Source organism: Anomaloglossus baeobatrachus, chromosome 2 (genome assembly GCF_048569485.1).
Source record: "Anomaloglossus baeobatrachus isolate aAnoBae1 chromosome 2, aAnoBae1.hap1, whole genome shotgun sequence".
In the NCBI taxonomy this organism is placed as follows: Eukaryota; Metazoa; Chordata; class Amphibia; order Anura; family Aromobatidae; genus Anomaloglossus; species Anomaloglossus baeobatrachus.
The window spans coordinates 403,134,379-403,149,665 of NC_134354.1; the positions used below are offsets into that span (position 1 = coordinate 403,134,379).

Consider the following 15,287-nt stretch of genomic DNA (forward strand, 5'->3'; position numbering starts at 1 on the left):
TAAAATCTCCCCGAATCTCACTGGCCTCCCCACAATAATCCTTGGCACAATTCGCTGCCACCAACCGATTTACGGTAACTATTAGCCGAACACACAGACGTGGGATTCAAGATCGAGATAACAGAACAGCCCAAGATTAATTATATAATTTAATCAGCCTAAAGCACACTAGAAACTACAATATATACAATAGGGAATCTACAGAATATACATATGTCAGAGTACAGTTACAATCAAAGCATGGGTTACAAACAGGCATACACAGTTCCAGCAGTTACCTTGTTGCGTCTGGCCACAGGGGGGCGCTGTACCCAGGTTTCTAGGATCCTTCCCACAGATGTTTCCTACACGTGCCCCCAGCGAAAAGACGCTGGAAAATGGCCGAAGTAGGGTTATCAACCTGGGCAGATCCAGGTCCCCTCCTACCTTAGTGACCTCACAGGGAAGCACTGCCACTCCCCCTGCATGGATCAGAATTATCCAGCAAAGGGGATATTGGCCATAACTTTGCCTGGGAGCGTCGTAGGCGGACGCCAATGCTCTCATTGTGACAGTTATGAATTTAGCTACAGAACGAGGGGACTCATGACCTGTCTGCCAGTTCCCCATTGGCTGATATCACGCCTGGGGCATTTCCCAATGTCCTGCTCCCATAAAAAGGGGGTGCCGGCATCGTCCACATGCGGAGACACCATTTTTATGGTTGCCATATTTATCGGAAATATGGCTTGCGAGATATGAACCATTTTTTACTGGAGTCGTTCTGTCTAGCTAGTTCCATAGCCTTGCTAATGAGATACAACTCTTGTTACAGGGTGACGGCAGGGAGTCATCCTGTGTCCATTGTTCCCACACCACCTCATCTCCATATCACAGGACATGGCCATGGAGGTGTAAGTGGAACACTGAGAACAAGAAGGGAGGGGGCACTGCCAGGGAGTGATGAGGGATTATGACTGGAGTCATAATTCATCTTCATATCCCGGGATTTGCCTCACAGTGAGCATAATATTGTATGTGTTTGTGTGAACCGCAAGAGCGGGTCAGAGCGCGGTGAATGTACGGAACCGGAAGTGTGTGCGGTGAGAATTTCGCTCGTACAGCAAAGCTTTCTCGTAAACCGGGTTACAAATTTACAGAAAGCTTTGCTTGTTAAGCGAAATTCTCGTTAAGTGGGTTACTCGTTAAGCGAGGTTCCACTGTATTTAAAGCACCACTCCAGCGCTTTTCTGTGCTGTTTGTGGGGCTGTAGCGGTGCTTTAAATAACCTTTTTATATGGTTCTAGCATTATATGAAATAAATATAATCCGCATTTGTATTTTGTGTGTGTGTTTAGGTGACTCTGTGCTGGTACACAGAATACACTGCTATCTTGAAAGGCATGGGTTAATTAACTTTGGAGTCTACAAGAGGCTGAAACCGTTACCAAGTAAGGAATCGGAAATATTCAATTAGTTTTAAGTAGAATGTTAAGCTATTTGATAATGCTATATGCCAGTGACTGTGGGCACAAGTGCAAAACGGGTTGATGGCTCTACCCGTTTCGTTACATATGGAGGTTGTCATGGGCAGATCACTTATTTAAAGGGAACCTGTCACCAGATTTTCACCTTCTAAATTAAAACCAGCACCTTAAGCAGCGTCTGTGCTGCATCTATAAGGCTATTTGCCCACGGGACTCTGTACCCGCGGAATTTGCCGCGGAAAACCTGCGGATTCATCAGGATTTTCTAGATAAATCCACAGGTTTTAACAAGTACAGAGACTTCCCATGTTATCCTATGGTACATGGGGAGTGCTGTGTCCATGCTGCGGAATGTGCGGCTGCGGAATATGCTGCGGATGTCCCGCAGCCGCACATAACTGCATGTCAATTATTGCTGCGGAAATATCTGCGGAATTCCCGGCCCTCCACTATGGAGATAGAGGCCAGGATTTCCGCAGGGAAGTCGCATGAATGTCCGCAGGTTTACCACAGCTATTTCGCTGGAAACCCGCAGCAATGTATAGCTGCGGATTCCGGGGAGCTGCTGCGGGAAATCTGCAATTATATATGCGGGTACATAGCCTAAAGGTGCACGTTACCCCTTGACCCCCTCCATGTAGACCCCACAAATACCTATTATAAAATCTCCCGCCATGTATGTAAATTGTCCAGTCCGATGGGAGTCCTATTCTGCGCCTACTGTCCCTCCTTTTGCCATCCACCCTTGCTGATTGACGTGGATGACTCCTGCGGCACCAGCCACGTAGGCAGGCTAATTCTCACAGGTGCACTTCGCTCTACGCTATTGTGGGCAGAGCCGAAAACATAGGTGTGCCTGCGTGAACAGGGACGTGACATTTTGCCTGGGGAAATGGATGACGTCGTCAGCCACGTTTTTCACATTGTCGGGCAAAATCTTGCGCCGGCACAGAGCACTCAATGGTTAGCACAGGCACACCTGTGTTTTCGTCTCTGCTTGCACAAGTTGGGAATGTGTCTGCACAGGCGCGAGATTTTGCCCACTTATGTGGATGGTGCTCGAGGCGTCATCCACGTCAATCCGCCTAGGATGATGCTGAAAGGAGGTACAGGAGGCGCACATTTGGACGCCGACCAGACAATTTACATACATGGCGGGAGATTTTATATAGGTATTTGTGTGGTCTGCAGGGGGGAATCAGGGGGTAACGTGCACCTTTTATAGAATGCAGCACAGGCGTTGCTTAAGGTTCTAGTTTTAGTTTAGAAAGCCAAAATCTGGTGACAGGTTCCCTTGAACAATTTTTTTTTTTTTTTTATTGATTAGTAGCCGGATCTACTCATACATGCTTCTTTTACATAGGTTGAACAAAGACCTAGGTCCAACTAGTTCAACCTTCCTCTACCAATTATACATTTTGTCATTTATAACCATAGTTACTCATGTATCTATATATATATATATATATATATATATATATATATATATATATATATATATATATATATATATATATATATATATATATATATATATATATATATATATATATATATATAAATTGCCTTATTCTGTCTGTCTGTCTTGCTCCAAAATTCTGTCGTTACCGTGACAAGCGTCTCATTGGCCGCTCGCCCAGGCTCCGCCCCCCCACGGATTGGCCTCTCGCCCCGGCCCCCTGCTAGCATTGGCAACTCTGCCACGCCCCGCCCCCTCACGCATTGCACACTCGCTCTGGCCCCGCCCCCCGCACGCATTCCCCGAACCGACACGGAGCCCCGACTCCCAGGTGAGTGCTGTACCCCCGGGAGCCCACACCAGCGTACGCCGGTAACCCAGCCGACACATACCCTCGCATTGCTGGGGTTGCCGGCGTACGCTGGTGTGGGCTCCCGTGCGTGCACGGGGCGGGGTACGCTGGTAACCATGGTACACATCGGGTAATATTGTGTAGCATGGTTACCAACGTATGCCGGCTCCCTGCCTATTCAGATCGTTGGTCTCCCGCTATCACACGCTGATGCGTGCTGCACAGCAGGAGACCAACAAGTGACCCAGCACTGTCTCTTTGAATACTTACCTGATGTGTACCATGCTTACTAGCATACCCCGACTCCCAGCACACGTACGCTGATAACAATGATACACATCAGGTAACTATGGAAACCGCTTTGCATAGTTGTCCCCTCGGCCACGCCCCCACACGCTCGGCCACGCCCCCACACGCTCGGCCACACCCCCACACGCTCGGCCATGCCCCACACGCTCGGCCACGCCTCCCCGCTCGGCCACGTCTGCCCCACTCGGCCACGCCCCCCCACACACATTGGGCACCTGTACACCTCCCCCCAGGACTACTCCTCCTATTATACTCCTCTCTCCCCAAGGACTACTCCTCCTATTATACTCCTCTCTCTCCAGGACTCCTCCTCCTATTATCCTCCTCTCCCCCTAGGACTACTCCTCCTATTATACTCCTCACCCCCCAGGACTACTCCTTCTATTATCCTCCTCTCCCCCCAGGACTACTCCTCCTATTATCCTCCTCTCCCCCCAGGACTACTCCTCCTATTATCCTCCTCTCCCCCCAGGACTACTCCTCCTATTATCCTCCTCTCCCCCCAGGACTACTCCTATTATACTCCTCACCTCCAGGACTACTCCTCCTATTATCCTCCTTTCTCCCCAGGACTACTACTCCTATTATCCTCCTCTCCCCCCAGGACTACTCCTCCTATTATCCTCCTCTCCCCCCAGGTCTACTCCTATTATCCTCCTCTCCCCCCAGGTCTACTCCTCCTATTACACTCCTCTCCCCCCAGGACTACTCCTCCTATTATACTCCTCTCCCCCCAGCACTACTTCTATTATACTCCTCTCACCCCAGGACTCCTCCTCCTCCTCCTCCTATTATTTTCCTTTCTCCCCAGGACTAATTCTCCTATTATCCTGCTCTCCCCACAGGACGACTCCTCCTATTATCCTGCTCTCCCCACAGGACTACCCCTCCTATTATCCTCCTCTCCCCCCAGGACTACTCCTCCTATTATACTTCTCTCCCCCCAGGACTCCTCCTCCTATTATCCTCCTTTCTCCCCAGGACTACTCCTCCTATTATCCTGCTCTCCCCCCAGGACTACTCCTCCTATTATCCTCCTCTCTCCCAGGACTGCTCCTCCTATTATACTCCTCTCCCCCAGGACTACTCCTCTCTCCCCAGGACTCCTCCTCCTATTATCCTGCTCTCCCCACAGGACTACTCCTCCTATTATACTCCTCTCCCCCAGGACTACTCCTCTCTCCCCAGGACTACTCCTCCTATTATCCTCCTCTCCCCCCAGGACTACTCCTCCTATTATCCTCCTCTCCCCCCAGGACTACTCCTCCTATTATACTCCTCTCCCCCAGGACTACTCCTCCTATTATCCTCCTCTCCCCCCAGGACTACTCCTCCTATTATCCTCCTCTCCCTCCAGGACTACTCCTCTCTCCCCAGGACTCCTCCTCCTATTATCCTGCTCTCCCCACAGGACTACTCCTCCTATTATACTCCTCTCCCCCAGGACTCCTCCTCCTATTATCCTCCTCTCCCCCCAGGACTACTCCTCCTATTATCCTCCTCCCCCCAGGACTACTCCTCCTATTATCCTCCTCTCTCCCCAGGACTACTCCTCCTTTCTTTGTCGCTCCATTGGGAGACCCAGACAAATGGGTGTATAGGCTATGCCTCCGAAGGCCGCACAAAGTATTACACTAAAAGTGTAAAGCCCCTCCCCTTCTGCCTATACACCCCCCGTGCTCCCACGGGCTCCTCAGTTTTTATGCTATGTGCGAAGGAGGCAGACATGCACGCACAGCTCCACAGATTGGTCAGCAGCAGCTGCTGACTATGTCGGATGGAAGAAAAGTGGGCCCATATTGGGCCCCCAGCATGCTCCCTTCTCACCCCACTCTTGTCGGCGGTGTTGTTAAGGTTGAGGTATCCATTGCGGGTACGGAGGCTGGAGCCCACATGCTGTTTTCCTTCCCCATCCCCCTTAGGGCTCTGGGTGAAGTGGGATCCCATCGGTCTCCAGGCACTGAGACCGTGCTTCATCCACAACTCCTGAGGAGCCTGCTGGATAGGAGCCGGGTATCGTTCAGGGACATGGCCCTGCTACTTTAAGGTACTCTGTGTCCCCGTGGGGACCGCGCACAGCAACACTCCAGCATTGCTGGGTGTGCTAGTGCACCGGGGACCGCGGCGCTGACCGCGTTTGTGCCATTATACACTGCAGCGTCGCTGAGTGTGTTTGTGTATGGGGACTACCGCGCTGACCGCCGCTGCCATTGTTTTTACTGAGGCGCGGCTGGGACTGTTAGTGCGCCAGGGACTCTGCGCCGGCCGCGCTTTTACGGCGGCCGCGCTTATAACTCGAGTCCCCGGCTTTTGGGCCTAGTCTCTTTCTCTTCCCGCCCCCAGCCCTGCCAGTCAGGGGAAGGGCGGGACGCTGTACAGCACGGCAGCACTGAGGGCTGGAGCATGCTTTGCATACTCCACCCCCCTCACTGTGCACAGTGAGGCACCAGCTCCCGCACTTTCTGGGTCACGCCCACGGCTCCCTCCTCTCCTCAGGACGCCTGCAGCCATTCCTGTCAGCTCCTAGGACGCTGCAGAGGGGAGACAATCTCTGGGGGACCCAGGCAGGGATTCTGGTGGCCACACAACCGCTTTAAGCGGGCGGTAAGCAGCACCTGAGGTGCTGGCCCCACTTGTGCAGAAGTGTGATTATAGTTTATATGTTTACAGGCTATACTTTACACTGTATGGTGCACAGTTGATTTCTGGCTATATACCCTGTTGTGTTGCTCAAAGGAGACAATAATATGGCGCCCACAAGAAGCAGGGGTGCCAAAACACAGGCTTACTATGCTGCCTGCGCCGCATGTACAACCTCGCTACCGGCAGGTTCCACTGACCCTCATTGTATGCACTGTTCGGCCCCTGTGGCACTTACTCAGCCGGAGCCTCTGCTAAGGGGGGCCCAGGGGGAACAACCAGCTAACACTGTCCAGGTGACAGGGACGGAGTTTGCAGTTTTTACTGACAGACTTTCTGAGACTATGGCTAAGATTCTAGAAGCTTTGCAGTCCAGACCGGTATCTCAGACCATGGGCACTGTGGAATCACTGCCCCCTAGTCCCCCTCAGTTGGAACAACAATGTCTCTCCGGGGTGTCTCATAGATCCCAGGGTGAGGTCTCTGACACGGACCGCAGTCCCAGACCGCCTAAGCGAGCTCGCTTGGAAATCCCCTCGACCTCATCACATTGTTCAGGGTCTCAGAGAGATGACTCTCTGTATGATGAAGCGGAGGTAGCTTATCAGGATTCTGATCCTGAGGCCGCTCTCAACCTTGATACTCCTGATGGGGACGCCATAGTGAATGATCTTATTGCGTCCATAAATAAGATGTTGGATATTTCTCCCTCAGCTCCTCCAGCAGAGGAGTCAGCTTCTCAGCAGGAGAAGTTCCGTTTCAGGTTCCCCAAGCGTACAGCGAGTATGTTTCTGGATCACTCCGACTTCAGAGACGCAGTCCAGAAACACCGAGTTTGTCCAGATAAGCGTTTTTCCAAGCGCCTTAAGGATACACGTTATCCCTTCCCCCCTGACGTGGTCAAGGGCTGGACTCAGTGTCCCAAGGTGGATCCTCCAATCTCCAGACTGGCGGCTAGATCCATAGTTGCAGTTGAAGATGGGGCTTCACTCAAGGATGCCACTGACAGACAGATGGAGCTCTGGTTGAAATCCATCTATGAGGCTATCGGCGCGTCTTTCGCTCCAGCATTCGCAGCAGTATGGGCACTCCAAGCTATCTCAGCGGGTCAAGCCCAAATTGACGCACTCACACGTACGTCTGCGCCGCAAGTGGCTTCCATAACCTCTCAAACGTCGGCATTTGCGTCCTACGCTATTAATGCTATCCTGGACTCTGCGAGCCGTACGGCGGTTGCAGCCGACAATTCGGTGGCATTACGCAGGGCCTTGTGGCTACGGGAATGGAAGGCAGATTCGATTGCCAAAAAGTGCTTAATCGGTTTGCCATTTTCTGGCGACCGTTTGTTTGGTGAGAGATTGGATGAAATCATAAAACAATCCAAGGGAAAGGAAACTTCCTTACCCCAGGCCAAACCAAAATTACCCCAACAGAGGAGGGGACAGTCGAGGTTTCGGTCCTTTCGGGGTACGGGCAGAGCCCAATTCTCCTCGTCCAAAAGGCCTCAGAAGGATCAGAGGAACTCCGATTCATGGCGGTCTAAGTCACGCCCTAAAAAGACCGCCGGAGGTGCCGCTACCAAGGCGGCTTCCTCATGACTTTCGGCCTCCTCACACCGCATCCTCGGTCGGTGGCAGGCTCTCCCGCTTTTGTGACACCTGGCTGCCACAGGTAAAAGACCGTTGGGTGAGAGACATCCTGTCTCACGGTTACAGGATAGAGTTCAGCTCTCGTCCTCCGACTCGATTCTTCAGAACATCTCCGCCTCCCGAGCGAGCCGATGCTCTTCTGCAGGCGTTGGACACTCTGAAGGTAGAAGGAGTGGTGATCCCTGTTCCTCTTCAGCAACAGGGTCACGGTTTTTACTCCAACCTGTTTGTGGTTCCAAAGAAGGAAGGGGCTTTCCGTCCTGTCCTGGACCTAAAACTGCTCAACAAACACGTAAAGACCAGGCGGTTCCGGATGGAATCCCTCCGCTCCGTCATCGCCTCAATGTCCCAAGGAGATTTCCTTGCATCGATCGATATCAAAGATGCTTATCTTCACGTTCCGATTGCTCCAGAGCATCAGCGTTTCCTGCGCTTCGCCATAGGAGACGAACATCTCCAGTTCGTGGCACTGCCGTTCGGCCTGGCGACAGCCCCCCGGGTTTTCACCAAGGTCATGGCTACAGTAGTCGCGGTCCTCCACTGCCAGGGTCACTCGGTGATCCCTTACTTAGACGATCTGCTGGTCAAGGCTCCCTCCCAAGAGGCATGCCAGCACAGCCTCGACGCTACTCTGGAGACTCTCCAGAATTTCGGGTGGATCATCAATTTTCCAAAGTCAAATCTGACACCGGCCCAATCGCTGACATATCTTGGCATGGAGTTTCATACCCTCTCAGCGATAGTGAAGCTTCCGCTGAACAAGCAGCGTTCACTACAGACGGGGGTGCAATCTCTCCTTCAAGGTCAGTCACACCCCTTGAGGCGCCTCATGCACTTCCTGGGGAAGATGGTGGCAGCAATGGAGGCAGTCCCTTTCGCGCAGTTTCACCTGCGTCCTCTTCAATGGGACATCCTACGCAAATGGGACAGGAAACCGACGTCCCTCGACAGGAACGTCTCCCTTTCTCAGGCAACCAAAGCTTCCCTTCGGTGGTGGCTTCTTCCCACTTCTTTATCGAAGGGGAAATCCTTCCTACCCCCATCCTGGGCGGTGGTCACGACGGACGCGAGTCTGTCAGGGTGGGGAGCAGTTTTTCTCCACCACAGGGCTCAGGGTACGTGGACTCAGCAAGAGTCCTCACTTCAGATCAATGTTCTGGAGATCAGGGCAGTGTATCTGGCCCTAAAAGCGTTCCAGCAGTGGCTGGAAGGCAAGCAGATCCGAATTCAGTCGGACAACTCCACAGCGGTGGCATACATCAACCACCAAGGCGGGACACGCAGTCGCCAAGCCTTCCAGGAAGTCCGGCGGATTCTACTGTGGGTGGAAGCCACAGCCTCCACCATATCCGCAGTTCACATCCCGGGCGTGGAAAACTGGGAAGCAGACTTTCTCAGTCGCCAGGGCATGGACGCAGGGGAATGGTCCCTTCACCCGGACGTGTTTCAGGAGATATGTTGCCGTTGGGGCATGCCGGACGTCGACCTAATGGCGTCCCGGCACAACAACAAGGTACCGACGTTCATGGCACGGTCTCAAGATCCCAGAGCTATGGCGGCAGACACCTTAGTTCAGGATTGGTCGCAGTTTCAGCTCCCTTATGTGTTTCCTCCGCCGGCACTGTTGCCCAGAGTGTTACGCAAGATCAGGGCTGACTGCCGCCGCGTCATCCTCGTCGCTCCAGACTGGCCGAGGAGGTCGTGATACCCGGATCTGTGGCATCTCACGGTCGGCCAACCGTGGGCACTACCAGACCGAACAGACTTGCTGTCTCAAGGGCCGTTTTTCCATCTGAATTCTGCGGCCCTCAACCTGACTGTGTGGCCATTGAGTCCTGGATCCTAGCGTCTTCAGGATTATCTCAAGAGGTCATTGCCACTATGAGACAGGCTAGGAAACCAACGTCCGCCAAGATCTACCACAGGACGTGGAAAAGTTTCCTGTCGTGGTGCTCTGCTCAGGGTTTTTCTCCCTGGCCATTTGCCTTGCCCACTTTTCTGTCCTTCCTTCAATCTGGACTGGAAAAGGGTTTGTCGCTCGGCTCCCTTAAGGGACAAGTTTCTGCGCTCTCGGTGTTTTTCCAGAAGCGCCTAACTAGACTTCCACAGGTACGCACGTTCCTGCAGGGAGTTTGTCACATCGTTCCACCTTACAAGCGGCCGTTAGAACCCTGGGATCTGAACAGGGTGCTGATGGTTCTTCAGAAACCACCATTCGAGCCAATGAGAGATATCTCTCTCTCACGCCTTTCGCAGAAGGTGGTCTTCCTCTGTCCCCAGGACTCCTCCTCCTATTATCCTGCTCTCCCCACAGGACTACTCCTCCTATTATACTACTCTCCCCCAGGACTACTCCTCTCTCCCCAGGACTCCTCCTCCTATTATACTCCTCTCCCCCAGGACTACTCCTCCTATTATACTCCTCTCCCCCCAGGACTATTCCTCCTATTATCCTCCTCTCCCCCCAGAACTACTCCCCCTATTATCCTTTTCTCCCCCCAGGACTACTCCTCCTATTATCCTCCTCTCCCCCCAGGACTACTCCTCCTATTATCCTCCTCTCCCCCCAGGACTACTCCTACTATTATCCTCCTCTCCCCCCAGGACTACTCCCCCTATTATCCTCCTCTCCCCCCAGGACTACTCCTCCTATTATCCTCCTCTCCCCCTAGGACTACTCCTCCTATTATCCTCCTCTCCCCACAGGACTACTCCCCCTATTATCCTCCTCTCCCCCCAGGACTACTCCCCCTATTATCCTCCTCTCCCTTCAGGACTACTCCTCCTATTATCCTCCTCTCCCCCAAGGACTACTCCTCCTATTATCCTCCTCTCCCTCCAGGACTACTCCTCCTATTATCCTCCTCTGTCCCCAGGACTCCTCCTCCTATTATCCTCCTCTCCCTCCAGGACTACTCCTCCTATTATCCTCCTCTGTCCCCAGGACTCCTCCTCCTATTATCCTGCTCTCCCCACAGGACTCCTCCTCCTATTATACTCCTCTCCCCCAGGACTACTCCTCCTATTATCCTCCTCTCCCCCCAGGACTACTCCTCCTATTATACTCCTCTCTCCCCAGGACTACTCCTCCTATTATACTCCTCTCCCCCCAGGACTACTCCTCCTATTATACTCCTCTCCCCCCAGGACTACTCCCCCTATTATCCTCCTCTCCCCCCAGGACTACTCCTCCTATTATCCTCCTCTCCCCCCAGGACTACTCCTCCTATTATCCTCCTCTCCCCCCAGGACTACTCCTCCTATTATACTCCTCTCCCCCCAGGACTACTCCCCCTATTATCCTCCTCTCCCCCCAGGACTACTCCTCCTATTATCCTCCTCTCCCCCCAGGACTACTCCTCCTATTATCCTCCTCTCCCCCCAGGACTACTCCCCCTATTATCCTCCTCTCCCCCCAGGACTACTCCCCCTATTATCCTCCTCTCCCCCCAGGACTACTCCTACTATTATCCTCCTCTCCCCCCAGGACTACTCCTCCTATTATCCTCCTCTCCCCCCAGGACTACTCCTACTATTATCCTCCTCTCCCCCCAGGACTACTCCTCCAATTATCCTCCTCTCCCCCCAGGACTACTCCTCCTATTATCCTCCTCTCCCCCCAGGACTACTCCCCCTATTATCCTCCTCTTCCCCTAGGACTACTCCTATTATCCTCCTCTCCCCCCAGGACTACTCCTCCTATTATCCTCCTCTCCCCCCAGGACTACTCCTCCTATTATCCTCCTCTCCCCCCAGGACTACTCCCCCTATTATCCTCCTCTCCCCCTAGGACTACTCCTATTATCCTCCTCTCCCCCCAGGACTACTCCTCCTATTATCCTCCTCTCCCCCCAGGACTACTCCTCCTATTATACTCCTCACCCCCCAGGACTACTCCCCCTATTATCCTCCTCTCCCCCCAGGACTACTCCCCCTATTATCCTCTCCCCCCAGGACTACTCCCGCTATTATCCTCCTCTCCCTCCAGGACTACTCCTCCTATTATCCTCCTCTGTCCCCAGGACTCCTCCTCCTATTATCCTGCTCTCCCCACAGGACTACTCCTCCTATTATACTACTCTCCCCCAGGACTACTCCTCTCTCCCCAGGACTCCTCCTCCTATTATACTCCTCTCCCCCCAGAACTACTCCTCCTATTATACTCCTCTCCCCCCAGAACTACTCCCCCTATTATCCTCCTCTCCCCCCAGGACTACTCCTCCTATTATCCTCCTCTCCCCCCAGGACTACTCCTCCTATTATCCTCCTCTCCCCCCAGGACTACTCCTACTATTATCCTCCTCTCCCCCCAGGACTACTCCTCCTATTATCCTCCTCTCCCCCCAGGACTACTCCTCCTATTATCCTCCTCTCCCCCCAGGACTACTCCTCCTATTATCCTCCTCTCCCCCCAGGACTACTCCCCCTATTATCCTCCTCTCCCCCCAGGACTACTCCTATTATCCTCCTCTCCCCCTAGGACTACTCCTCCTATTATCCTCCTCTCCCCACAGGACTACTCCCCCTATTATCCTCCTCTCCCCCCAGGACTACTCCCCCTATTATCCTCCTCTCCCCCCAGGACTACTCCTCCTATTATCCTCCTCTCCCCCCAGGACTACTCCTCCTATTATCCTCCTCTCCCTCCAGGACTACTCCTCCTATTATCCTCCTCTGTCCCCAGGACTCCTCCTCCTATTATCCTGCTCTCCCCACAGGACTCCTCCTCCTATTATACTCCTCTCCCCCAGGACTACTCCTCCTATTATCCTCCTCTCCCCCCAGGACTACTCCTCCTATTATACTCCTCTCTCCCCAGGACTACTCCTCCTATTATACTCCTCTCCCCCCAGGACTACTCCTCCTATTATACTCCTCTCCCCCCAGGACTACTCCCCCTATTATCCTCCTCTCCCCCCAGGACTACTCCTCCTATTATCCTCCTCTCCCCCCAGGACTACTCCTCCTATTATCCTCCTCTCCCCCCAGGACTACTCCCCCTATTATACTCCTCTCCCCCCAGGACTACTCCCCCTATTATCCTCCTCTCCCCCCAGGACTACTCCTCCTATTATCCTCCTCTCCCCCCAGGACTACTCCTCCTATTATCCTCCTCTCCCCCCAGGACTACTCCCCCTATTATCCTCCTCTCCCCCCAGGACTACTCCCCCTATTATCCTCCTCTCCCCCCAGGACTACTCCTACTATTATCCTCCTCTCCCCCCAGGACTACTCCTCCTATTATCCTCCTCTCCCCCCAGGACTACTCCTACTATTATCCTCCTCTCCCCCCAGGACTACTCCTCCTATTATCCTCCTCTCCCCCCAGGACTACTCCTCCTATTATCCTGCTCTCCCCAGGACTACTCCTCCTATTATCCTCCTCTCCCCCCAGGACTACTCCTCCTATTATCCTCCTCTCCCCCCAGGACTACTCCTCCTATTATCCTCCTCTCCCCCCAGGACTACTCCCCCTATTATCCTCCTCTCCCCCTAGGACTACTCCTATTATCCTCCTCTCCCCCCAGGACTACTCCTCCTATTATACTCCTCTCCCTCCAGGACTACTCCTCCAACACACACACACATTGCACAAAACATACCTCCCCCCAAAACACACACACACCCACACAAACCGTACAACACACACAGCACCACACACACACAATGCTGCAGACACACAGCGCTCCACAAACAACACACACAACGCAACACACATACAACACCGGTCTCACACACCCCCACCCAGACAACACCCAGCACATTTACAGCGCCCTACACAAACACTTGGCAACTACAGACAACATATATATATATATATATATATATATATATATATATAACAAAAATCATACAGTAACTACACAATAAATTCTAGAATACCCGATGCGTTAGAATCGGGCCACCTTCTAGTATAAAAATAAATGGCGTTATTGCTATGCAGAATATCTTACAATGCAGGATTTCTACCCATGTGCGCGTTACCATCACGTTTCCTATCCCTTTTAGCTAAGAAAACTGGAAAGGTGATCATCATTGGCTCGGGAGTGTCCGGTTTGGCCGCTGCTCGTCAGTTGCAGAGTTTTGGGATGGATGTAACTCTGTTAGAAGCCAGGGTAAGTGGAGTGACCCCTCCTAGTGTTTACTTCTATATGGATTCTGGTTTTCTCCCCCTGTAATGTGGACTGTCAGGGTAGTCCATAAAGTAACATCTGATTTGTCATACAGGACCGTGTTGGGGGAAGAGTTGCCACCTTCCGGAAAGGAAATTATGTTGCCGACTTGGGTGCCATGGTTGTCACTGGACTTGGTAAGATAATTTTCCATAGAGCAATATAAAGGTGGTCCCATTGAGATCGGTCACTTTGGGTATTGTTACCCTGCGTCTGGATGATTTAGTGGGAACCGTTTTGGGCCTGACCTGTTAGTCGCAGTTTTTGTTATTTCCCCATCATGTGGTGTATATATTCATAGGCCTGTACTTTGTGCATCTTTATAGGTGGCAATCCAATGGCTGTAATCAGCAAACAAGTCAATATGGAATTGGCAAAAATAAAGCAAAAATGCCCTCTGTATGAAGCGAATGGACAAGCGGTACATGTATATATTGAGTCAATTTCTCTATTTTTTTATTTTTTTTACATATATATTGTCATATTTATTAATGCAATGTTTCTAACGACCTTATGTAAATCTGTGAACTTGCCGTATACAGGTCATAGACCCTCTGCAGTGTATAAGCCATCTAGCTAAGATTCCAAATGCACCATCTAATAACAGACTAGGCAGAAATTGAGAAGCCACTATAGCGGGCGAGGGAACGAAAGGCTGCTAGCAATCAGGAGCCTATGCAGTGAGATATAGAGGGTTAAAGGGGTGGTCCGGTACTTTAACACTGAAACCAGATCGGTGGGTGTGCGACACACGGCGCCGCAGCTCATCACATAGTCTTGGAGCCGGATGTGATCAGTGGCAGAGCAGAAAGGTACAGCCCCATCAGCTGCATAGTGGCTGCAGTGTGATACGGCACATGCACCCCTATTTAAATAGGGAAGAATGTGCTGTACTTGGCTATGCAGCTGACGGAGCTGTGCTGTACATCCCCAGAACTGATCACAGCTGGGGGCGCAACACCAGCACCCCTGCCAATCTGGGATTGACCTGTTCAAGGGCTTGGCCATCAATATTAATGAATCAGAAAACCCGTTTAATCCCTTCACCCCCTGGCGATTTTCAGTTTTTGATTTTTTTTTTTTTTGTTGTTGTTGTTTTCCTCCCCTTCTTCCGAGAGCCCTAACTATTTTTATTTCTTCATCGTTCCTTATGGGAGACCCAGACCATGAGTGTATAGCTTCTGCCTCCGGAGGACACACAAAGTACTACACTAAAAGTGTAGCTCCTCCCTCCGAGCA

The 15,287-nt window shown here is 52.2% G+C and overlaps 1 protein-coding gene across 6 annotated transcripts in view; it reads left to right on the top strand.

The window, feature by feature from the left end:
- The window catches only part of KDM1A (lysine demethylase 1A), a 165,308-nt gene that overhangs the window by 36,002 nt on the left and 114,019 nt on the right, over positions 1–15,287 (top strand). For 4 of the 6 annotated variants that reach the window (XM_075336111.1, XM_075336106.1, XM_075336108.1 and 1 more), the window contains exons 5-8: positions 1,338–1,430; positions 13,885–13,991; positions 14,104–14,185; positions 14,375–14,475. In XM_075336111.1, coding sequence (XP_075192226.1) covers positions 1,338–1,430; positions 13,885–13,991; positions 14,104–14,185; positions 14,375–14,475 — 383 coding nt within the window. The remainder of the gene's footprint in view (positions 1–1,337; positions 1,431–13,884; positions 13,992–14,103; positions 14,186–14,374; positions 14,476–15,287) is intronic. The other 2 variants (XM_075336107.1, XM_075336109.1) reach the window with 1 other exon arrangement.